This window comes from Orbicella faveolata, unplaced genomic scaffold, assembly GCF_042242905.1.
Source record: "Orbicella faveolata isolate gen_17 unplaced genomic scaffold, um_ofav_v1 contig_4, whole genome shotgun sequence".
Lineage (NCBI taxonomy): Eukaryota > Metazoa > Cnidaria > Anthozoa > Scleractinia > Merulinidae > Orbicella > Orbicella faveolata.
In genome coordinates, this window is record NW_028301569.1 from 913,932 (window position 1) to 940,071 (window position 26,140).

At 38.4% G+C, this 26,140-nt stretch overlaps 1 protein-coding gene, 1 long non-coding RNA gene and 1 pseudogene across 5 annotated transcripts; 1 reads left to right on the forward strand and 2 right to left on the reverse strand.

Moving 5' to 3' along the window:
• Positions 1–2,480: 2,480 nt before the first annotated feature.
• Positions 2,481–13,633, reverse strand: LOC149100858 (uncharacterized). The gene is made up of 2 exons (XR_016202990.1): positions 13,397–13,633; positions 2,481–10,894 (listed from the first exon to the last, which is right to left on the reverse strand). It is a non-coding gene; the product is annotated as an uncharacterized LOC149100858 (long non-coding RNA).
• Positions 13,634–13,671: 38 nt separating this feature from the next.
• LOC110053698 (b(0,+)-type amino acid transporter 1-like) lies at positions 13,672–26,132 on the forward strand. 4 transcript variants are annotated; one of them, XM_020759961.2, is made up of 3 exons: positions 13,672–13,828; positions 15,979–16,179; positions 23,881–26,132. In XM_020759961.2, exons 2-3 carry the CDS (start codon positions 16,098–16,100, stop codon positions 25,377–25,379), a joined length of 1,581 nt encoding a protein of 526 aa, XP_020615620.2. In that variant the 5' UTR covers positions 13,672–13,828; positions 15,979–16,097; the 3' UTR covers positions 25,380–26,132. The 4 variants fall into 4 exon arrangements, with proteins under 4 accessions (XP_020615620.2, XP_020615623.1, XP_020615621.1 ...); XM_020759964.2 differs by lacking the exon at positions 15,979–16,179 and adding an exon at positions 20,794–20,929; XM_020759962.2 differs by lacking the exon at positions 15,979–16,179.
• Positions 17,476–19,185, reverse strand: LOC149100859 (uncharacterized; annotated as a pseudogene).
• Positions 26,133–26,140: the final 8 nt, after the last annotated feature.

Sequence of the window (26,140 nt, forward strand, 5' to 3'; positions counted from 1 at the left end):
ATTTCAATGAATTTTGATATTACCTTTTCTTCTCCGGACTCAGGCTAGGGCTGTCCATCACCGACATTAAGAAAACAGAAAACATAAAGATAACCTAATAAAGACGTATTCGCGACTATTCGCTATTCGCTTTTTCCAGACACCCGTTGCCTAGATAGCCCTTGTAACTTCCAGATGTTTACGCTATTTTCTGGCCGCTGTGTGGGTGTACCCTGCTCCATACTGGGCTCGGTAAATTTGTGCAAAATATTTCGACGAATATCTGAGGTTTGGGAAAACGCACAGTTTTAAAACTTGGAAGAGTGTCTTCTTTATCAATCTCCTATAACATCACAATTTCGTGACGTTATCCACTGAATGGTTTTCGAATATTTTATTTATTCTCGTCTCCATAGCCCTTTTCGTAGCCTAATTCTTACACGTCCGAGGTCGTTCGCGGCCCCTTCGCTTCTCCTCTCTCCCTCCGAGGTCGTTCGCGGTCCCTTCGCTTCCTGTGAGGGAGAGAGGGGAAGCGAGGGGACCGCGAACGACTTCGGACGTCTGAGAACCAGGCTACCTTTTCGCATACTGTTGTACCGTTGCAGTTATGTCCTATGTAGCAGACATGTCCTCTGACGTAATGTGATATACGGAGCCAATCATATCATGCGTTCTATCTAATAACACGCAGCATAAGACTGGTAACTAAACTCCGTTGCAGTTCGGTCTTCGAGCAAAATTGATTTTTGGAGGGGGGTAGCGTTCGGAAGCAGTATTTGACTTTGTATGTCTTTACTCTGAACCAGAGTGACTCTGAACGTAAATATGCAGCGACTATTTGCAAGAATGGCATTTACCTCACAAGATTTCTATCGGAAATTGACCGCTTAGTGTATTTTCAGTTTCAAATTCAACATGAAAGTTCGATCGAAGATTTAAACAGTGGTTGCTCTCCGGTTTGCGAACTGCGTGTTCCCGGCCAGCCAATATTAAACTCCGCGCTTTGATTATCCTCAAATTATTCAGATCGTGTAATGATATTACAGAGGCAAAACAAAATTTCTGAGAAGCAGTGTAACCAATTTTAGTTTCGGTGCTGTAAAACTACCACTCAATCTGCGCAATATTTCTCTATTCCCAATCTTGTCACTCACACGAAATCCGGTTCGCGAAAGCCCTCTTCTCAGTATAAGTTTGTTGAGGCTGACTGAACCTTTTTGGGTAAGCCGTCTCCTGTAGCATCGAACATTTATTACAGAAATTTTCTTGTCGAGTAGATTTTTATTGGCGGAGTGCTTTCTAACTGTTCCTAGTTCGCTTTGCTTTACAAAACAGCAGTAGTAGTCAAAAAACCACAGAGCACTTTGTGGCCTATTGAAAACACCACAGAGCGCTTTGTAGCCTACTCAAAACACCACAGAGCGCTTTGTGGCCTATTCAAAACACCACAAAGCGCTATGTGGTGTTTTATTTTGGGATTTAACATTGAAAACTGGATGGCTCGTTGACTCGCAAATATCTCACAGCTATTTTCTGAAATAATTTGGTTTTTCCAATTTTTCACACCACAAAGCGCTTTGTGGCCTATTCAAAACACCGCAAAGCGCTTTGTGGCCTATTCAAAACACCACAAAGCGCTTTGTGGCCTATTCAATACACCACAAAGCACTTTGTGGTCGTCATCGTAATCATAGCGATTCTGTCAGTGGAAATTATACTATGTGGACAAAACTGGCAGAGGGGCTCTCTTATTTTGACAGGGAGGTCGGCAAGATTTTCGCACCACACCTTACATTAGTTATGCATGCAATTTTTTGACTGACTCGTTCTTTTCACGATTGCTGTTTGAGTATAATGTGATAGTTTGAGATAGTTGCATACATAATTAATGTATGGCGCTGTACGGAAATCGTACCTGGAGGTTAGCCGAGTGCTCTTAAAGAAACCTCTGAAAGGAACCAATAGATTTTCGCAAACGTGCTGAGTAAGGTTATGTTGAACACTATTTCAGTTTTTGTTTTTAGAAAGAAATATCACCGAACCTCCGATATAAGACTTGATACCCTTAAAAGTACTCGTTATGGTTATCAGAGAGAGCACTGACTGCTAATGAGATTTGCATTCCTGGGATCGGCTGGAACTAGCTACAACGGGTACGTGTTATTAACCGGGAGAGACGATGAAATGAAAGCAGAAGGTTGAAAATTAGGAATTCAGTGATACCTCAACCTATCACTTGTTTCGGTTAGAGAATCTTAGAGGGATTTATTATGTTCATTGATTTATAGCTCTATTGTTAGTCCTCGTTTGTAGGCACACCCCTCAGGAATTTAGCATTGAACATGGAATGAAACTTTAGTCGGATACTGATATGGGTATTTCTTTTTTTAACAAGTCCATGGATCTCGCCGTAACATTGCAAGGCGAAGAACTCGACCAATGTTTTACCACCACGGACCTCATACTAGTTCAATAACATAATTCAGTTATGACAAAGAAGATTACAAATCTTTTTTTATTTATTTATGGCTAGACTGGAATTTATACAACTGGTGTTTTCATGAGCAGGTATAATTACCATTATCACTATCAACTGGAATCTTATAGATCTTTCTACACACGGGCGAACCAAAACAATCTGACTTGTGACCTTGAATTAATTGGCTTGAATTATCTGCAATGCTCACGTATGATACAAACCGTTGCTTTATCCAAACATTTTCGAAAATTATATTTTAGGGCATGTTTTTAGCCTGTGTTGTAAAACCACTAGAATCTTGAGATTTGTATTGTTACAAAGGCAAAATAACCAAAGTTAGAATTAGTTTGAGAAATTCTATTTTTGACAGATAAATGCCTTTTGGACATACTAATATAATACTTATCATTGCATTTACAGTGGTGCACTTCTAACACAGACCACCAAACTAATTTTTTTTCATCATTTTTTGACATGTTTTCAACAACTTTCCTATGGCTTCCATTCAAATCTGGCAAATCCAAATTATGAAAAGAAATGTGAAAGGTGGAGTTGTCGACTGATCAACAGGTTACATGATGCTTGATATTTTCACCATTCATGCATTTTGATTAGCTTATTTAAACCAAGGAAGGTGGACACAGTTAGTCAGGCACGACTGTGGCTGGGTTCTTATTACAAAGATGAAAAGTTCTGTCACTCTTTTGTCCCTTAAATCTAGATCCAACAAACTAGTCACAGGCAACACAGTGATTTGTGGTTCATTTAGTAAAAAAAAAAGTAATGACATATTTTCTTCAACCTTTGAGCTTGGGCTAATTTGAATAAGCTGTTGTAAATGTAGAACAATCAAAACAATTTCAGACTCATCCTCTCTTTACTTAATTATTACTTATTAATACATCTGTTAAAGAAATCCTGATAAAAATTTAAAAAATCTACGAAATAAATACTGATTTTATCACTGTCACTAAACTCATCCTCTATTAACTTTCTGTAGAGGTGTTCATCATCGTCTTGTTCTTCTCGCCCTTCCACTTGTTCTTCTTGATCCTCTTGTCTTTCTTCTTCTTCTTTGTCTTCTTCTAACTCCCCCTCCTCCTCATCGATCATATCATCTAATGCCTCCAGGTATGGTTTGGCCAGGCTATTAAAAATATGGAGATGGATTTACTTCATTAATAGACACAACAATATTGTGGAAAACTGAAACTTTCTGTGAAGGGGCCTGTTACGGCTATTTCGTGTTTTCTTTGTGTCCTTTTTTGTTCCGTATGTTAATGTATTTTTTCACATTCTGCATGCTTTTTTTCTCGCGTCGTATGTAAATTTCGTTGCGTATATATTTGTGTTATCCTTTCATGTTCGTTTAGTGCTAGTTTATCGTCCGGTACACTTGTATCTTCTTGGTTCCCTGAACCCCGTTACCAGCATTTTGGTAAGCCGTTTAGTTTATCGTCTGTTTGTGTTTTCCTCTTAGTTTTCTGCCGTCTTCAGTTACTTATTTGTAGTAATTCGTTTCATGTTTATCTTTAGGAATTTACCTTCCTCCTACGGAAAGTGAAATAAATTTGCTGGACTAATTGAAACTCGCTTTAAGTTGTGTCTGAAGTTGGCCCTTTGCCTCTTCAGGGCCCATTTCTTGAAACTTCCTGGCTATTCAAGGGCTTGTCAACTTACAAGGACCGTTTTCAGGCTGCTGTTTTGGGCCCAAAGCACCAAACTACATGATGAAACTGAAATCAGTTTTTAAAAAGAGCATTGGAATTACAATCTAAAGTACAACAGTAATATTATTATAATTCAAATTATAAATATTCATACTGTATTTTGAAAGTGGAAGTTTTTTCACGAGGAATGTGAACGCCTTAAAGTGCCACTGAAACGAAATTTTCGTACTCTCTTTTTTTAGCCCAATTTATAGTTTCAAACGTGCTTAAAATAATGGTGAACTTTATTTCTGTCAAATCCTAACGGAAAGTGCTCTTTTTAGCTGCTGAAATCGACTTTTTGGAGCAAAACTGTGTCCGGGCTCTGGAACCGAGTTTAAGGACCTTGTGACGTCACTGGTTGTATTCACGCAAGAAGCGCTTAAGATTCTCTCTTGTTTTCACTTGATTCATTTAAGTTTATTCTTCATATTGTCGATACCTACTAGTTTCCTACCTTGTAATTTCAGTCCAGCCTTGACAGGAAATACACATCATAAACGTTGGAGGGCGCCAAAGAATGTAGATTCACCAAAATGAATGCTACAGATTAGAACAGCTCAGTATACTTTTCGAACATCTTGAGTACTCGATTGGAGATTTCGAAGGCGAGTGTGGCAACTTTTGTATCACGTCCTGAAACCTAAACACGATATTTCGTCGTCTGTTTTCAGCCTGGTTCTGAAATTTGGATTCTCACGTTTATCTAAGGTCTATTAACAAGGTTCGAATATATCCTCGGCAACTTTGCTGCATTAAAAGCCGTAAGCGCATCAGCCATCCGCACAATCATGAAGTTATTAACGGTCCACAAGCTTTGAGTCGAGTACTTCTTTGCACACAGAGAGCATCTTTTTATGATACTAATAAGTGAGAGTTCTTGTGGTAGACAAAATGTATCTTTGAAAATTGTGATCCGCAGCAGGGTTTGCTTTATCGCCGCATACGTATCAGTGTAAACAAAGCGGGAATTTCGCTTCTCTTTTACACCTATCTCCCAATTGTAATATTTCACGGCCGATGGATAACTTGGAGTTCTTTAGCACATACTTATGTCTATGATCTTCATTTAATAGTATTCAAGTTCAAAGCAATTCGTTAAACGTCACTAGTTTATTATTTAGTCGAAGGTTTATTTTAAAACATATAATTGTAGGGTTATGGCAGCTAAGTTTACCTTTATAGTTTAAATTCGCTCCCTCATATAAAAGAAGAGGGTTTCTTAAATTGTTGCTGTTGTGATAACTTGTAGGATGTAGCAGATACAACTAGACTAAAGGTCACTGTGGCACAATCTCATCCGCGGTGAAACTCACAAAGCGTCCGGTTTCCTCGAAGCGAAGCGACTCGAAAACTCGAAACGTTGTTGCTACGATTCGTGCAGCAGCACTCCGGATAATATTTTCAAAAGCCGCTTTCTCTTGTTTTCATGTCTTTTAACTTTATGAGTGTAGATATTGTTTAATTGAGTGCTGGCCATTTCACGAAGAGTCCCGATCATTTTGCGATCTAAGAACTCCCACTCGTTTGCTTGCTTACATAAAATATCCAATTAAATAGACTGAAAAGCCGCAGGATCGACTCTCCACCTCTTCATGTCTAAGGCTACTGTTATTATCTGCTTTACAGCCCTGAGATGTCCTTAAGATGTTTTTTGGGGGGCTTCGAACAGTATTCTCTTCTCCCATAATCACTCTAAATTTTCAGCGCGGCATGAGAGCAATACAACCAGTGACGTCACTAGGCTGTTTTGGCCGCGCCAAGATGGCCGCCAATTTTGGGCTTAACCAGCCAATTTCGAACGGCTGAAAAAGCAGTTTTCGCTTACCGTATGCGAAAAAAAAGTCTGCAGTGTTTCCAAGTAAGGTTGAAACTTTATTACTAAGCAAAAATCTCACATACGAAAATTTCGTTTCAGTGGCACTTTAAAGAGATCTTTTCCCGACTGTGCTATCCTGACGACCTTGTGCAGTCAATCATTCGCAGATTTATTGAATCAAAAGTGTCCGAGGATTCACATACTCGAGTGGCTGATAAAAGAGAAGCCCCAGTCAGAATCGTGTTGCCCTACAAGGACCAGAAATCTGCAAACGTAGTACGTAAACAGCTGGCTGACCTCAGTCGGAAGATCAACGCAGATATTAACCCAGTTTACACAAGTAGAAAGATCAAGGATGAAATTAAGGTCAGGGAAGACAAGCAGCCTCTTGTTAGTCAACAATGCGTGGTGTATTCATTTCAGTGTGGCCTGTGTGATGCAGGCTATGTCGGTTACACGTGCCGACACCTACACCAACGAATTGAAGAACACACAGGATCGGCAATCGGAAACCACCTCAGAGAGCAGCACGATATGGAGCCAGAAGACATCGCACAGAGTTTTCGAATCTTAAGAAAGTGTCAGAACAAATTTGGCTACCTTATTTTTGAAATGTTTTTTTTTATCAAAGAACTGAAACCAATGCTAAACAAACAGTGCGATTCAATTCGCGCCCAATTATTTGTTTAGAGCAATTCTTGCGAAGATTATTTTATTTTTCCATTGTATATTTTTAACACTTTTTCACATATTTTATCACATTTTAGCGTTCGCCACATTTTTATCTATTATAAGTTGTTTTTAACATATTTATGGCTATATGCTATTGTAGAAAATTTACTCACTTGAAAATGACCTCGTAGAGGTCGAAACGTCGTGACTTTTTAGCGCTAGTTTTTATTTCAAAATCGATTTCTAAGAAACTACTTATTAACATACTGTATTTCTATACCTAACTAAGAAAACCAGTTTTTGATTAATATGATGCAAATGGACTTCTCTATAAACTCACTTCCTTCAACTTAATGTCTGCTAATTTTTCACGCAAATAGCAAACCACCAGTTGTGATTGCAGTTACCCGTCTCACTCTACATAGCAATTTTCAATTTGGTTTCAAAATTAACTTGCATTTGGGTTTGCATCACTGTGCTCTGTTTTGCATCCTGTACTTTCTTTGTTGCGTTGTTCGTAATATTGTTAATACTCTGGTTCTGGTTTCAAGGCACTTCAATGAAAACTGTTCAGACATCACTTCCTTCCTGCATGAGATGAAGTAATAGTTAAAAGCACATGCCATTTTTGGTCTGGGACATTGATGGGGATTCCTGGACAGGCCCCCAGAGGAGCTCCCATCTGCTTTCAAAATTACATCATTAGCCTAGCAAAACTAGTGCCAGTCCTAAACCCCACATTAGAATTTAAAATCCATAAAACTCATAGTCTTGTTGTTATTGGGATAAGATGTTCTAGGTTCCGAGCTACTGTGTCTGAAACACCTCACAAGATTAGAAGCCACAGATTTAGGAAAGCCATTCCCTAACAGAACGTTTTCATCTTTGTTCTTTGTTTCTGAATGAGAGAGTCTATTTCACATATACGAGAAGCCTGGTGCAACAAGGCCTAACCCAAGTAATTTTGGCAAGTCAACGTACTTGACTAGAAAACAAGACATTCTGTCCAGTGTTTGTGTGATTCCTATAAATGTCAATGGATGTTCTTTTCAGAGAAATGTCCAGGAAATGGATCAAGCCATCTTCAAATTTGTTGACTGTAAAACATGTCAGATTTATTTGGTTTGTCCATCAACAGCATATCTTCAAAATAACGTCCATAAAACTACTCATTTATAAGGCCACTGTCAAGCATTTTACGAACAATATCATTTTTTAGTTCTGTCATGATAAAAAAACAACAACAACGGCCTAATGAAGAACCCAACAAAATGCCATCAATTTGGTTGTCGAGTGCTCTCTTAATTAATTTGGTGTTAATCAATTTATTGTCATTAACTCCAAAGAAACCAATCTGAACAACTGTCAGGGCTTGCAAACTCCAGTTCCTCTTAGAGTGAAAACAAGGTGTTTTCCTTCCACATCTACATGGGAGAGTATCATAATTTATGTGGGTGGTGGTGGTGTATCGAGTTGTGTTTGACAAACCCTTTTCATTTTTTTTGTTTCTACATATAGCAATATAAAGGAACTGTTTTTTAACTGTTTAATAGCAAACCACTTTATTTTTAAAAAGTGCCTGTTATTTTTAGTTAAAGTTAATTTGGCTAACAATTCCTTTCTATTTAAATGTATGTTGCTTGAAAACTGTGATCTGGTGGCCCTAGATGCAATTTGAGTTTTTCTGTAATTTTGAAAAGTCAAGCCCCACTGTTTGTTATTAATATTGTATCAAAAGGATAACACCATTCTTATCATGGTTATTCTATTGATTCCATTTCATCATTACTTAAGGTGGTTCTGCAGTTATTGTGGGCACACTACCCCATGTCAAAGTTTGCAACATAAATTTTGGGGCTTTGAAGTGTTGGCTAAGAAATTTTGGGAAATATTTTGTGTTTCACTCGGTGATAATGTTACTTAATTCCATTTACTGGGGAAAATATTTTTATTCTTACTGGTGTTTGACTGGACCCCATTTTTTGGACAACAACACTACCAGTAAAAAAAAATTTGCTGGCATACTTTTACTCAATTTCTGGAACCAGCTTATTCTAACTTAATACAAACCATGCCCAAGTTTTGGGGAAATCATTTGAGCAGAAGTTCAGAAGTATTAACTTAAAGGTCAAAGACATGTAAACTCAACTCTAACATTCACTGAAAGTTTCTACAATTGACTCTCATTTCCAAAACAAGCCATGAACCCAAATTTTGTGAGAAGCTTGCCCCAAAGCTTGCTAAATAAAAGTGGCTAGTCAATTAGTGATCGTGCAAACCATAAAAAGCATTAATCCCTAGTTCTTAAAATACTATAAAATGCTTGATAACCTCATTGAATTTTCAAAGATGCATTTTGCAACAGTATTTGGAAATAACTTTTGTGTCAAAGTCTTTCCACACAAATTGTACGGTACGGCAACATTTTGGCTATAAGTTTTACTGTTGTGACTCAAAAAGAAATGGGGCACTGTTGTCAGGATTGTAAGCTACTCCCCGACTGATCTCTGGTGAGGAAGAGAAGAAGTTTTATTAATCTATGACTACAAATACAAAATAGGCACTACAGGTACAGGCTGAGCCATCTTTTTGCCATTCCTTAATATATAGTTAAAAAGTCAATTATTAATAATAACAATAATAATAAATAAAAATAGCAATAAAAACAACAACGATAACAACAAAAATAATAACAATAATATTAATGATAATGATGTGCTTCTGGGCATGAATTATGTTTTCATTCATGACAGTTGGTTCATTGTATTTGACCAGTAAAAGTGCTTCACTGGGTCTATTTGTTAGAAAAGTGGAGTCTCATCAAAATGTGTGGGCACAGTTCGTGGATGTTTAAAATCTTGTGAGGGTTGTGCTCTATGACTGATTAATCACCCAATGAATCACTGTTGCAACACCAAAACAAGAAGGCAAGTTTATAAAAAAGTTGAGCATTTCTGCAAGTTGAAATTTTCTCGTGAGTGCTAATGGGCAACAAAAGTCTACCAGGTAGGCAACTAAAAAGACACACGGGGTACCAACAAAAACAGAACTAGTAGCCCAAAGGGCAAATTAGCAAGAAAGTTAGTGTCGAACACTGCATTAATAGCCGTCAAGCTCATTCTAAGAGCTTTGCGGCATCCAAAAGTTTTCTTTACTCTGCCTCCTCGACTCCTCAACCTCTCTTAATTCATTTATGTTTGTTGTGCCCCAAACCATTGCAGGAAAGAAAGTGAGTGCTTTGCAGGCTATAAGTATACATGTAGAATACAGTAGGGGCAATTGTACATGTATGGTTTACCAGTTTTGTCATTTAAGTTAAGGTTGTCATTTGCTAACACAGAAAGTTCAACTTCCTACAAGCTGTCTTGTTCACAGCTTTTGGGGTTTTAAATAAGAGTCACAACAAAGAATAGAAAAAATATGTGCACTGTGACAAATGCTTGAGTAACTACATATGATATGCAAATATCTTCTGTGTAACATGCAGCAAAAATTGCTTGTATCACTGCCATACATCTATACCTTAACCTATAATATACCACAGAACCTCCCAAACTACCGGTAAGTTGAGACTTATTTTATATCAATTTTAAAAACAAAATTATTTTGTTCTAGTGGGGACAATGGGTTGTTGACTAGTTTAATGGATACACAAGAATAATAAGCTGTGCATTAACGTGGTACTGCACAATCACTTCTTCCTTAAGATTTTGAAACTCCATCTACTAAACACTCCCTGCGCTAAATTTTAAACCTTCATAGCAGGGATGAAAAGGAATTAAAAACTAGAAACTGGCTAATTTATCCAGGTGCGAAGAAGATGTGTTTTGAAAAATAGTTGGCCTTCTCTAACACATAATAGTTGGCTTTCTCTAATACATAAAAGTTGGCTTCCTCTAACACATTTGGTTTGCAATGTTCTTCTTAGTATTGCTGGAGTACTTAGTGTACAAGAAAAAACTCATAAGCTAACCAGATATTGAAGTATAATATGAGGACATAAGCCCTAAAATTCTTGAGAAAGTGCTGCCATTACAGTTAAGACCCAATTACGTACAGGTAACAAAAAAATGAATTATTTTGGCAAGACACAACTCTAAAAAAGTTATCAATGCATGGCAACTGATACATATCATGGTAAGGGCTGATGCTCACCATCCCTAGTTCCTTCTCTACTACGACTTTCTTCGGTTTGTGCATGTTTTCCCTCATCCAACCCATGATGATCATCCATTACTGCAAAAACAGAAATTCAAAGCATTATTGTTAAACACAAAATCACACAAATGCAATTATAAATATGTTAAGTTACACTGACTGTTTTAAAATAACATACATGTACAGCCTTGTAGATTAAAAGCTGTTCCTCAGTAAAGGGAAATTTAAAAGAAAACAAAATTCAATCAGAAACAACTGCAAGAGTATGACTATCTTATCAAGACCTAGGTTTTTAAAGTCTATTTCAACTGACAATGAAACCAAAACAGAACAGACTGAATCTCTAGTGGCAAAGTTTAGCTGGTGAGAACTACATCTTATTATATGGCTAGCTCCGCGAGCAGGCAAGATGAATCAAATCCTGCACTGTGATTGGCTACCCAAGAGGGCAAGATGGAGCTATCTTGCCCACTCGGGACTACCTGCCGTGTCCTGCAAGAAAAATTTCCCCGAAAGCCATATAATAAATCCTTTATTGACCAAGCTTGTTCGTTCACGATGGCTGGATATTGGCCTCGTTCTTTTTTTGCGAGTTTATGGACCTCGACTCCGTCTCGGTCCATAAACTCGCAAAAAATGAACTTGGCCAATATCCAGCCATCTTGACCTCACACTTGGTCAATAACCCATATATATTTACCAAGAGATAAAAGACATCCTTGAGAATAAAAATACAAGTAGATAAACAAACCGTTTTCTCCTTCTTTAATTGTTTTTACATTAAAAGAACAAAAAAAACCCAAGTATCCAAAAACATGAATAAATTCTCCAGAAGATAACAAGAATGGTAATGTTCCTCACACAAGAGTTGGCACAAAGAGATAATGGCAATGCCACCTAATGAAGACATGACAAGGTATTGGCATGTATCCCTATTTAAACAATAGAGAGTTTCTGTCGAGGAACTATCGGTTGATAGTTGCCCCATGGAAATTTGATGTTCTTAAAACAAATATGCTAGTTTTAAGAACATCAAATTCCCAAGGGACAACTATCAACCGATAGTTCCGAGACATAAACACTCTATTGTCTTTATCGTTCACCACTAAATTTTCTTCCACGCGCCAGTTCAAAATTCATATTGAATTATTTTCAACTTTTTTAGATGAAAGCCATGGAAGGTCGTTGAAGCCAAATGTAAAATTTGAAAAAGAAAACAGACAAAAACCCACTTAATATATTTCAATTGTTTACTTTCTGTAAGCCTGCTTCTTTACAGAAACATTTACACGGACGACTACTATCCATCCGGGTATTTTCCTCAGACAGGCACTATGGGCTGATAGCGTCTCTCCACGGATGAACACTATTGGGTCACGTGATCAATTTAAACCAATAAGAATCGGAGAAAATTCAGTGGTGAACTACAATATGTACTAATTGGACCAGCCGCATAGAAAAGGAAACCTATGCAAGCACTTCTTGAAGCAGCCTCACATGATGACTATACACACTGCGTGTCTACAAAACACTGCTTCGTAACAAACAGCTTAAAGGTAGCAAGTCAACAACAGAGGAAAAGAAGAACAGAAGGACAAACAACCCTGACCTTAACTGGTGATTCCTTAGCACTATATTGCGAACGCTTCAAGCGCAGAATTTTACACTTATTCAATAGCATCAAAAACAAAATCATTACTCATGGATTGTGTGTTATTTGGATTATTTTCGATTCTTTTGCATAAGTTGTTTATTATGTTGTTCCTTAAGCTCAAAAATTCATGTATGCCTATCAAAGTTCATCAAAAAACTGTACCTTCCAGCCACCGCAAAATGTAATGCGGAGTGATAAAATAAATGAATAGTACTATTTAAAAGACCTGGCAAAATAGGGTAAGACTGGTACATCATATCTCTTTTGCAAGCATGGTGACCTATTTTAATTTATTTTTAGAGACTGTGCTTGGTAGGAAACATTCAGGGAAATGTATTGTGCATTTGTTTTCATGATTGTGCCCAGGAAATTACTTTTAAGCTTACTTTAACATCGGTAGAAATCATTCCCAATACTGATAGAAGCAAAGAAATACCAGACAAAATAAAGGCTCGAAAGTTCAAACTGTCACAAGAATGGTAAACTCGATTTCTTGACATCCTGAACTAAACTCAAATTTCTTGAACTATAACCAATTTTAATCCTTCCAATCCTGCACATTATTTCGAAACTACTGTTTTTGCTTTGCTCTATAGCATTTTTATCCAACTAAGCTGTATATTTGGTGGCATTTGGCGATACAAGGTGGTAATAAGCTGAGTGAAAATTTGCTCTGTCTGCACGACAGCGTTTCTTTATGCCCGTGACGGAGGTAGATCTTAATTGCAAAATTCAAAACACAACAGTGTGGACTATACAAACTAGTGCCAGCTTAGTTCGTGCCGCTTGAAAGCAACACGATCAACAAAACTTAGATTGCTGATGAACATGTCGAAATGGCTTCGTAGACTTGAGCCATACAAATTGCTCACTCCATTTCTACAAACAACATAATACAATGCACTACACTTCACAAAGCTTCTTACCAACAATATTAGGCTTCAAAGGCAGCTGTAAATGTGTTTCGGAACATGCAGAAAGATCCGGCAAAACACCCTCACGATAAAAGTCACAATCGATAGGTTTCGAGCTTTCAACTGGCAAACACGGTCCCGTCCCCTAGTAAAATAATCTCAGAGGACACGATCACAACGCATTTTCATTGGAAGAAACAACAACACATACAATTGGTCAAAAGGTGTTAGACATGTCTGCCACGCAGGACGAAAGTGCAACGCTACACTGTCCCCCGTTTCACAAACCCTTTCCTCGTGCCAAGGCTTCGCCGTCTAACATGGACAAGCAGCTCTGGGGACGAGAAAAAAAAGAGTTTGGTTCCAAAATGGGGTTTTGAGAGCTGGTTTAGAGGAAGTAACACGTCATAGAATAGAGTGAAATGCGGCGATCAAGGATGCAAGGTACGGGTAGTATCTCATCAAAGAATGTTTTAAAGTTCTAGAGTATGTCTTGCCTGCTTCGCTGATCTAGATGTGAGCTTTCGCCCAACATGAAATACGTAGAATTAATGCCCATCGCGAATTGACCCCATGCAACTCTTCTTTATTTATTTTCTCAACGGGTGTTTGTAATTAAACTTACAAGGAAAGCTTTACCTCTAACGAAAGAGCAGTAAGTAAGGTTTCAAAAATGCATTGATGAGGGCCTCCGGAGGTGTCCTGGTGTACAGTTACACTGAGGGAATAACCATATTGTACAGTTACACTGAGGGAATAACCATATTGTACTGCATTCCTTTAATTTACAAGCCTTTGTTGGTAGATTAGCTGTGTTCTATGGTTGGGTCTTTTGTATCAGTTCTTTATATATGGCACAGGAGAACGAACCGAACCTCCCAGGGGTTTGGGGGATAAGGGAACATTAACTTATGACTGGCCCCAAGTGAAATAGTGAGTTGTGATTCCTCAAAACCCTCAATGTTCCCCAAGACCCTTAATGTTCCCTGTTTCCAGTCATTAATTGTTTTGTTATGGGCAAATCTTTGCTGACGTCATTGTTTACATTTTTCCTCATTAACATATGACTTTGCACATAGAAGGCATCATGCTAAACACGATTTTACTAAAAAGACTTAAAGAGCTTCTGAAACTTAGTAAGGGGTGAAATTTCTGGCTCTTTGGGTGTAATATTCGAGGAGAAATTGGCTTTCAAAAACATCAAAATTTCTGTTTGGCAAAAGCGCTAATGAGCTCATACATTCTTTGTAAAATTTTGAGCTTTTAAACCCTCATCGCACAAAAAGTATTCAATACATCACACTCAGATTCCTTGGGACAGTTAATCATGCTGTGGTCCTTCAACATTCAGTATTAATCTCTTTGTAGCTCCATCAGAAACTGTATCGCTTATGGTAATGAGGCAAATATTGTAAACAAAGATCCTCCTATACATTCCAACTTAAAGATAGAATAATGGCTAGTACAAAATGCAGACAGCAGACTGTAGACCAGGTACAAAAATTATGCGGACTAGGTACAAAATGCAGACCACAGACTGCAAACTGGGTACAAAACACACAATGAAGATAAAGACTGTTTTTTTCGTCAAATATGTGGTAACATGTCATTTTCTAACTTTCCAAGTGTCACACAATTGCTTTTCTGCGGTCATCTTTGATGAAAATTAACTAGCTTGTATTATTAAGGATTATCCTTGACCTGTGTCTTCACATATTTTGTTTTTAACGAAGCGTCAAGGTCATGTTAGTTCTTAAATAGGATTTGAAGCTGTCATAGCCTTCTCACATCGTGCATGAGGTTAGTGTAGTAAGCCCAGACTGGGATGGATCCAGGATTTGGTGAAGGGAGGTTTGGAGAATTATGGCCGAAGGTGAACCCTTCTAAGGGATCCAAGTCATGCTCCCCCCCCCTTCCCGGACTTCTTTTGGGTCTTGGAAATGTAATGTCCAGGGTTTTGAGGGACGATTGTTGGTTGTTTAATATCTTTGAAATCATCTCTGTTTTGAGCTATGTAAACAAGGAATACGTTCAGGTATTAACAATAATGCTTACCTTCCTGATGACATACGTACTAACAGTTCCGAAAAAATGATTAATTTGCTGCTGGCTTTTCTACATAACTCTGACGGAATTCAAATTAAACACTAACTCCTTTTAGAAAAATGGTTTTCCTTGGGTTTTGTGCACCAGTGGCAGTCGAAATCTAGCTTTGTGAATGACTGCACAACTCACTAATGAGCTGATTAACAAAGAGGCTGAGCTTCTGGCCTAAGCAACAGCACCTCACTTGTGAAATCTGTCAAGAGAAAAACTGTTACTTTTGGTGCCATGTAGAATTTGACAGGAGCATGAATCACATGTTATTTTACCAAGTAGACAAATAAAAGAAGGAAGTGCTAAATAAAATGGATTTTAGACTAAGCATTAGGTATTTAAAACCAGGAAAAGACTCTCATCCATCCAGATTATTTTTGCTCTCTTCAAGTTAATCTTCTTTCCGAAGATAGAATATATTATTTGTTTGCGATGTTTGCCCACAAAGGTTCTCGTCAGAAATGGCACGTATTTAAACAATTTTTTATCTCATTTAGGGGATTTGAACAAACCAACCGAACCACCCATGGATCCGCCCCAGCTAGATATCATGCAATATTCAAGAAACAATGATCAATCAGTGTTCATTTTGTAGCCAAATGCAGACTTATTGCCTATGAACAAGCTCTTCATGGGTTCAAGAAAGAAGAAAAGGAAAAAGGGAAGAAGCCAAACTGATATATTTTCAATGTTCAAGGGTGAACACTCTCTGATTGTTACATAGTTAACTAGTTACCACACAGGGACAAGAAAAGTGAACAAATGACCACTCACAAAAATGACGCTTCACTTTTTCCCATGAGAATTCGAAATAGAGCAAAGTCTTTCAAAGAACAGGGAGTGGAATAAATACAATCAAGCTATTAACAAGCAAGTGCTATCTAACAAAGCCCCCAGGGGTGGGGTATTAGGTTATGTTTTGACTTAATGAAGCATCCTTATTCAACATTTGAGCAAGACTTTTCCAAATCTCCACCTTGTCCTGAGGTGGGGTGGGGTGGGGGATGTTAGGGTTTTCGTTGACTGTCACTCGTTCATTATTTGCTTGATGCTGGCTAGAAACAATGTCACGGTCTCAAGGTACATGACCTAATCACATGCAAGTCAAAAGTTTAAGTTGTGGTTTCCCTAGGGACTTTGTGAGTTATAACCCCTCACACATGACATGTTCTGCTTCAATTGGGAAACATATTTGATTGGGAGGTATATAGCCTGAAATGTCAGTCATCTCTGATTCTCAGCTTAATCCCCCGATGTGAGATTCTGCAACCCTCCAAGTTAACCTTTTTCCTCAGTGGCCATTTGGCCACTGAAAGGTTATTTTTGGTTGACCACCAGTGAAAAATGTCAGTTGCCAAAGTATAAAAATTGATTGATTAATTAATTTAATTAAGTATTAATTGATTATGAGCTTATGAGATTATGCTTAGTTTTATTCCATTTGGTTGGAGCTTGTTTTTAAAAGTGAGTATCTGAGAGTTTGATTGCTATAAGTGAGAAGGCAATCACTGCAAAGATAAAGGTGTTTCTTTAAAACTGGAGACATTGTACTCATGGTAGAAAACTTGTCGCCCCTTGATCGCATCCTGGAAGTAAAACCAAACCAGAGAGACAGGCTTGTGAGGAGAGTCAGGCTGAAAACCAGGTCTTCAGCTCTGGAACGTCCCATAGAGAAGATCGTTCTTGTAGAGGCTCCTAGACTGCACAAGAGCAACTAAACATTGTTGATCTTGATGCTCTCAATAGACTGCGAGCAGTCTCTCTTTTGCTCTCAAGAGCACAATGAAGAAAGCAAAACAAGTGTGGCTGCGAGTGTGACATGCGAGTGGTGAGCGCCAAAGCCACAAGCCGTGAGTAGCGCAGGCGGCTCATGGCTTCGCATATGTAAAATACATGTGATTCGTTGCATAAGATTTTTGTTCAGTACAGATTATATCATGCAGCAACTGTGTCAATTGCATCGAGTTTCAGTTTAGTCCATCAGTTACTTCAATCTACCAGTTTACGTCAATAGGAGGAAATATCTGTAAGTTAAAGATGTGTGTATTATTTATCATGGTGCATGATAGGACAGATGAATTTTACTTAATTGTCTTACAATGGAGTCACTTCAAGGTGTTCATCGTGACATTTCAACTGCTACACTGCTAGTCTTCATCAGGCGATGAGGTTGATTGTTGCATGTCGCTATTTGTAGCACGTTGGTTCGCTGCTGTTGGTGCATTTCGATCCTCATTATTATTCTGACTTGTGACACTGTTCCCTCATAGGTTCGCATTGTAACTGACCGGCAGTATTGCTTTTTGACTGTAGGTATCCATGCTTCAAGAATTTTGATTCCCCTACCGTAAATCCTCGAATTAGCGCCCCCCCCCCCCGAAATAAGTGCCCACTTCAAATAAGCGCCTCTCCCATCAGCCAGAATTTAAAATAAGTGCCCCCCCTCAAATGAGCGCCCCCTCCCCTCCCCTATTTTGTAGACGAGTAATGAGACAACAAAGGATGTATAGTTTTCGTCGTGTAGTATTAGATTTGTACATTGTTTCAGTTCGTGAACACATTAAGTTTGGCAAAAAAATACAAGTACTAATGGTGCTGCGATTTTAACTTTGGGATCAGCTTTTTATGTCGATAAACGGCATATGCTGTTGTTTATGTGGATATGATGTATTAAAAAATGATCATGTCAGGCCACGATTTGGGAAAAATTTAATAAGCGGCCTCCCCCCTCGATTAAGCACCCCCGTCTTCTCATAAATTTGAAATAAGCACCCCGGGCGCTAATTTGAGGATTTACCGTATCTCTATTGATGCTATTTGGATGAAGTCTTATATGGATAGCTTTCTTGACCCTTCGTGTGTACCAATGAGGGCCACGATCAAACTTGACTTTTTTTTAAATTGGTAAATGCCCCGTCTCATTGGTGTGCTCTGAAATTGTGGAGGTTTGGATACAAGCAAGCAGTATGTCTCTGTCATGTTCTTTTAACCTCTCTCACATACATTTAGCTCTCCCTGTTTCTCTGATATACACTTTGCCGCATTCGCAAGGAATCTTATAAACTGTAACACCGTCTAAGTTGTTTTGTTGGTTCAAGGGTGTCTTCAGGTCGCACTAAGCAAGACCTAAGAGTTGTGTCAGATTTAAACACAGCATGCACACCTTGTTGTTGTAGGCAGCTGCGGAGAACCTCTGATACACCTTTGATATAGGGTAAAGCTGCAGTTGATTTAAATTCCTGTGTGGGTTCTTAGTTAGCTGTTACTCTTGTTGTTTTCATAAGCTTCTGTAAGTGTTTCTTTCTTCAGTGATAGCTGAAGGCTTCCTTATGAGGTGTTTAGCACAATTAAAAAGGTATTTCACGATACCATGCTTCATTGACTGAGGATGGTTTGAGTTGTAGGCTAGGTTTTTGTCAGTGTGTGTTCGTTTCTGTATAAAGTGGTAGTGAGAAGACCATCTGCGTCCCTTGTTACTGACGTGTCAAGAAAGGGAATGATGTTATCTTTCCGGTCAGAACAAAATGCAGACTGCAGACCGGGTACAAAATGCAGACTAGGTACAAGATGCAGACTGCAGACTGCGGACTACATACAAAACACAGACTGAGAATGAAGACTGTTTTTTCGTCAAATATGTGATCTACTGTAACATGTCATTTTAAAACTGACCAAATGTCACACAATTGCTTTTCCGTGGTCATCTTCCACTGTTGTTTTCAAGTAATAAGTTTAACGTGCTGTAACCTGCCATTTTATAACTTACTAAGTGTTTTCTGTGGTCGTCTTCCAAATTGGGGATTATTCTTGGCCATATTCTTTCTTAAACAAAATTTTGAAAAAGCTTTCATTGTCTTGACACTTAGCACACAAGATTTTAGTATCAAATAACAACACATATACTAGTTGTACCTATCGGTAAATGCCAATGAGTGAATGAACCATTGTCTATGAGGATAATGGTTGTTTAGCAAGTATTTTATATATACATGTAGATGTATTGAATTGTTACCAAATAAAGGACAAACATGAAATAGTTTTCAGTAGAATTTAATTTATATTTGTTTGAAATGTTTAAAATGTTTAGAAATTGTAATTAAGGCAAGTTTGAGTAGACTGTTCACAGCCCTCTATTTTCTTGTATTTTATTCTATCGTTGAACATGCGGATAGAATCAGGAGATAACTGGACACCAGCGCAAAATGGAAGACTTGGCTTGACTTATCGCTTACTTAGCTCGCAAACCCCACCCCTACGTGCTTGAGCTCACTTTACTTGCTTTTTCTTTCACATGGGTAAATAGAGTTCCCTGGTCCCAGAGGTTTCTTGATTTTTCTCTGCATGAGACAGCTGTGAGAGAGCCTCAAAGCGGCCCAACATGAGTCGCGAAGCAGCGAGTTTTCGTTCTCGCCTCTTCACAACTTGCGTTCAGTTGCTTCAAGGCTCTCTCGCAGCTGTCTCATGCGGAGGAAAATCAAGAAAAACCTCTGGGACCAGGGTATAAATAGAGAGGCTGTGAACAGTCTAATTTTTTTTGAAAGAAGCTCTATTTCTTATGTACGTACAGCACAACTTTCTTGTCATAGGTATTTGTTCAGAAATGCCAAGTGATTCTAAATAATGTTTTGGTTTTGTAGTGGACGAATTCTCTTAGCTTTGGCATACTATATATTAAATCTTGATCTCAACACACGGGCACGGTTGTTCAAAAAATCAGATACCCATAACGAAGGAACAGTTTGGCTTTAAGTCTTCTTCCTCATTTCTTGACCCTGTAAAGAGCTTGCTCACAGGCTGTAAGTCTGCACTTGGCTACAAAATAAACACTGATCTTGACCATCATTGTTTCATGAATATTACATGTTATTTGGGTTTACTAATGACCTCGCACGGGATGTAGGAAGACTATGACAGCTTCAGATTCTATTTAGAACTAACATTACCTTGACACTTTGTTAAAAACAACACACATGAAGAAACAGGCCAAATTTTTTGTCAAAGGTGACCACAGAAGAGCGATTGCATGACACTAGGTAAGTTATAAAATGACATGTTATCAGGTATTTGACGAATAAACAGTCTTTATTCTCAGTCTATGTTTTGTACCTAGTCTGCAGTCTGCAGTCTGCAGCTTGTACCCAGTCTGTATTTTGTACCTGGTCTGCAGTCTGCATTTTGTACTGACCGGTTATCTTTCTCGATTTCCATGATAAAACGAATAGTTGGATGTTGACTGTTCAGATGTTGTAGAAAGCCATCAGCATTGTTTCAATCTAAGATTCTAAAAAGTGTCATCTACGTTTTGCTTCCAGACCTTAAGTTTGCAATTCGTAGTAGTTATCACCTGTTCTGAAGCAGCCATGGGGAGCCCTATCTTCACAGTTATAGCTAACCTTTACATGGAAGAATCTGAGGTGGATGCGTTCTAGAAATTACCTCTAAATCAAAGTGAGCAATTTGTTTTCAAATCACCTCTTGGTCTGATGTCTACATTAGCTTGAAGATAACTGCTGCTCAAGTTTACCAGGACTCAACTGAAAGGAAATTATGGCCACTAATTAGAGTGAAGAATCAACCATGCACAATCGAGGCAGGCGACCTACATGTAATGTGACCTGACAAAGGAATTTGACACGAAAACTCTCTTGAACTTTGCACAGCAAAGGCAACCGTTACCAAGTAGATCAAAGAAGTTACAGAATACATTTCTTTTTCTGGAAAAAATAATTCTATGAGATACATTTGTACGACTGTTATGTCATGTTTTGATGTTAACTCAGCATGAATTCAAAACGTAAACAAAAGAACAAGCTTAAATTTTGGCCTGTAAGTGATTTCAAAAAGCTCCCATTTGATTTACGTTCATAAAAATCTTCTTGCTCGCCAAAATGAAATTCACTTTGGTTTGCAAAATTTCATAATTCAGGCTCCGTGTCAATGTGAAGTTCTGTTTTTTTATCTTTAATTTACTGTCAATGAACTCAGACCACAGGGAACCTGAACAACATAATTATTTTCATCCATGTAAAATAAATAAACTGCTCTTCACTAGGCTGATTAACTAGCTAAACATTCTTTCTAGGTCAATGTCAAGGAAAAGGTTGTCATTCATCGTGGTAGATGCAATAATAAAGTGTATTATCGTTTGTCTCACGATGTAGTCACTGGAGATGTAGATCGCGACGTTTCGACTGCTTACTGCTAGTCTTCTTCGGGCAATAAGGTCGACTGATTGCACGGTATCATTTATATCACAAAGGTCGGCTGTGATTGGTGCATTTCGATCCTCCTATTGTCCCGTTGTTCCGGCGAGTAGCTGTTCCCTCGGTGGTCCGCTGTTGTACCATTCTCCTGTTGTTGTGTTTCTTGATCGTGGGTATCCATGTCTCAGGAATTTCAATTCCACTATCCCTGTTGATATTATTAGGGTGAAGTCTTATGTGAATAGCTTCCTTGACCCTACGTGTGTACCAGTGAGGATCTCGATCAATAAACTTGACCTCATTCCAGATAACATGGTGGCCAGTCTTGTGGGTGTGTTCAGATGTTCAGGTGTGTTCGGATATTCAGGTGTGTTCGGTCTCGTGGGTGTTTGTTTACAGACCAACATTCTCTAGTTAAATGTGACTTCTGTTTCCATTCATTTAGCCGGCTAACCAGGCGATTCAAATTCCAAAACCGCACAACTTTCAGAAATCACTGAGAGAGGAAGCGCTTTTAATGACTTCGCTAACCAATTCTGGTTTGAAATCCTTGTGGACGGAAATTTTGTTCAAAAATGGTGGAAAGAGAGCTTCAGACTATCTAGACGTACATTTGAGCGTATTGTAGCTGGTCCTGATTTGGCTTACTTTTTTGCCATGAAAACAAACATTGTCGAAAACACTACCAAATGAGACTGATGCAATCTGGACACCACGGGGTGCAAGATACCATGCAATCGCAAGTGGACTTGATATATCTGTCATCTCAACCATGGTTACCGTCCTAAACCATGGTTGATCACAGGGTAGATCGAACTTTTACCTTGGTTAACTTTCTATTGTCTTAAGTGGCGTTAAAAATTTTCAATGAAATGAAAACATCACAATGCTTTTCATTGCCTGTAAATCAGCTAAAAAAGCTATGCAGTCAATAATAAATTCGGTCCAGCTCCGGGTGCATCATGGCAGAGGTAAAGTTACTTGTCAAGTTATGTATTGAGGAAAACAGCTTTGGATTGGCAGCTGAAGCATATTGAAGTTTAGCCAGACAGTGTTGGTCTGTATTTTTTTAAAACCTTCAACGTGGCCCGATGACTACATGAGATTATGCAATAATATTCCACAATCTCACAAAAATTCGTAAAGTTTTGCTTGATTTTATACAAACTTTTGTTGAAGTTCACATGCATAAAACAATTTTTGTTTGAGCTCCAATAGCAACACTGACTCTTGTACTTTGTACAGAGACCAAACTTTATTTCGGAACCTATGTTGATATACCTGATTGTGTAATCAAAGCTTCTTACAGTTTCAAAGGTAAAAACATGAACACTTATATTTTGACTCAGCCTTCATTCTTGGTGCAAATGTAATTAAACAATACAACTTCATAAACTTGCCACCAGAAACTTTACGTAAATAGGTTATTTGCACTAGTGACCTGAACTGCAAAATATTGAAATTACTGGTAGATCTGATGCATCACATCTAATTGTGCAACATCTGATGGTTCAACATTTAAAAGCATGGTACATATCACTTAAGAATATAGCATAAATTCTTAGAAGAAGATGAACTTTGTATGAGGTTTCAATTATTGCTGATGTTTCATTTGACCCATTGATGTTCATTACTTCCTGATTTGCCACTTTAGAAAGTCAGAAATTTGGGATCTTTCTCTGAGCACTGGATGCATGAATTGCATTGTTTTACCTTTGCAGATGTTACTTTGTATTTTAGAATAGTGTTGTATCTTGTCTTTTTTTTTCTGTTGTCTTATGTCATCTGTGACCAGCACATACAGAAGGAACTGAAATTTGAAGTGAATATCATTTCACAGTCACTTGTGGATCATTACTGGGGACAATATAGCTTCTGTTTTGTTTGATCCCCAGTAATAGTCCTACAAGCAACTACAGCATGAGCCTTGCATCTGATTTCTTCTCATTTTTAAAGTAGCATTATCTCAGTGAAGATTTCTGGTAACATCAGTGAAATTTTGTGAGAACAATGGATGAAATTTGGTGACCTTAAAGTGCATTTCTTTTTAATTTACACGTTACTGCATTTGGTTGTAACTTTGAGCTATTTGAAGTAAACTTTCATCAGATACATTCAGGATTCTTAATTTTCCTGGTAAAAATAATTTTATAGACTGATGTTAATTACTATTATATTGTGCTTTATTGTTGTTAGATGCTAAGAATATAACTGAAGATCAAGACCAATGTGCTGTGGAATCGGCTGCAGAAAATAAGATGATCAAGTCTTCAGTGCAGCGAGGTGATCTGAGTGCTGGTATTTCATTTCATGAGAGCAAAGCAAGGGCTGACGAAAAGCTCATTAACTCAAAGAGGAGTTCAGAAGAAAATGTCACTGGGAAACTGACCAGAAATGTTACACTCCTACAGGGAGTCTCACTTATTGTTGGCATTATGATTGGTTCTGGAATTTTTGTCACTCCACGTTATGTCCTTCTACATTCTGGCTCTGTGGGAATGACACTGATAGTATGGATTGCGTCTGGTGTGATGGCAACACTTGGAGCTTTGTGCTACTGTGAATTAGGAACACTGATTCAGCGTTCTGGTGGTGAGCTAACATACATCCATGAGGCTCTTGGCCTTTTACCTGGTTTTCTAGTTAGCTGGACAATGGTCTTGATTTTAAAACCAGCCTCGGTAGCCATCATCACACTAAGTTTTGCCTCCTATGCTATCCAGCCATTTTTAAGCAGCAGCAGCAATGAGCCCGAAGTCCTTATTAAATGCATTGCAGTGATTTGCATCATTTTGATCACATCTGTCAACTGTGTGAGTTCTCACTGGGCAGGCCAGATGCAGATTGTTTTCATGATTATGAAGTTGCTTGCAATTGGGATAATAGTCTTCATTGGTGCTTCCAGAATTGCCGAAGGAAAGTATGAAAATTTTGACTCTCCCTTCAAAGGAACTAACCAGAATGTTGGAGAAATTGCACATGCTTTTTTCAGTGGCTTGTGGGCATATGATGGTTGGAACCAACTTAACTATGTCACGGAGGAGCTACAGAACCCTCACAAGAATCTTCCTCGTGCAGTCATGATTGCTCTACCTCTTGTAACACTTTGCTATACACTGGTAAATGTAGCATATTTAAGTGTCTTGACACCAGCAGAAGTGCTGTCCTCCAGTGCAGTTGCAGTATCTGTTGCTGAGAAAGTGCACCCCACCTTAGTTGCTGTCATGCCACTCTTTGTAGCTTGTTCTTGTTATGGTGCAGCTAATGGGTCCATTTTCACTAATGGGAGAGTTGTATGCTCTGCAGCCAAAGAAGGCCACATGCCTCGTTTTCTGGCCAACATTAGTGAGCGTTTCAACACGCCATTACATGCCATAATGTTCCCATCATGCATTTCCATCTTCTTGTTAATGCTTGGGGATTTGGATTCTTTGCTAAGTTGTTTTAGTTTTGTGGCATGGATTTTTCTTGGTAGCACATTCCTTTCACTGTTGGTTCTGCGCTGGAAGAGGCCTCATGAGCATCGCCCTTACAAAGTGTGGATTGGAATTCCCATTGTCATGGTGGTGGTGTCTTGCTATCTTGTTATTGCACCACTTTTGGCCAAACCTCAGTCATCAGCAGTTGCACTGACCTTTGTTTTGTCCGGTGTCCCTGTGTATTTCTTCTTTGTCAAACGCAATACAGCACAGTGAATTCAACTTTTCCGTTTTATTGTAATGACGGACAATGTACAGTTTCTAATTCTTTAGAACTGTAACTTATCAGGCATTTTAAGTGAGTGAAAGTGTTATTGAGTTAAGGTTTGTCGCTGCAAAGAGTGATTGTTGGTGGTGTAACAAAGGGGCTGGGTCAAAAGGCTGTTCAGATGACAATTTGACGGAGTAATTTTGGAGGAAGAAAGTAACAGTAATAACATAAGGTGATATTACCAATGGAGTTCATAACGGGTCATTTTCACTCAATATGTGATTACAGCTCTCCCTTATAGGTAAGGAACAGAATGCATGGGAACAGTTGAACTGTTAGGTCATTATGTACAAGCACTATATACGGCATATTAGTTACAGTAATAGTGGCCTTAAACATGTTAACTTATGGTTTTGTCACCCTCAAATGTCATTCATTTCCTATTCATGGCCAGTTGTTGATCAAGCTTCTGCCCAGTCTCTTATGCAGAGGAGCGTTGCGTTACGACCTAAGTGACGGCTGTATAACAGACTAAAGCTTCTGTCTGCAGTTTATTGGTTATGGGCTGAATGCTAATTGCGGAGAATCGCGTAGCTTTGATTATTGAAATACAAGTGCGAGTGGACCTTGCTCAACAAAAGTTGGGGCTTGGATAACGGCTACGGCCTCGAATAGTGAAAAGATTGTCACACTGTATTTGAATGATTATCTGACCGATCTATGTTAACAAGAGGGGAAATAAAGAATAATATTAGAAATAGTTTGT

Coding starts and splice junctions, on each gene's coding strand:
- LOC110053698 (XM_020759961.2), top strand. CDS start 16,098: ATGAACAAGCTCTTCATGGGTTCAAGAAAGAAGAAAAGGAAAAAGGGA. Junction 16,180..23,880: donor TATATTTTCAATGTTCAAGG/GTGAACACTCTC, acceptor TATTGTTGTTAG/ATGCTAAGAATATAACTGAA.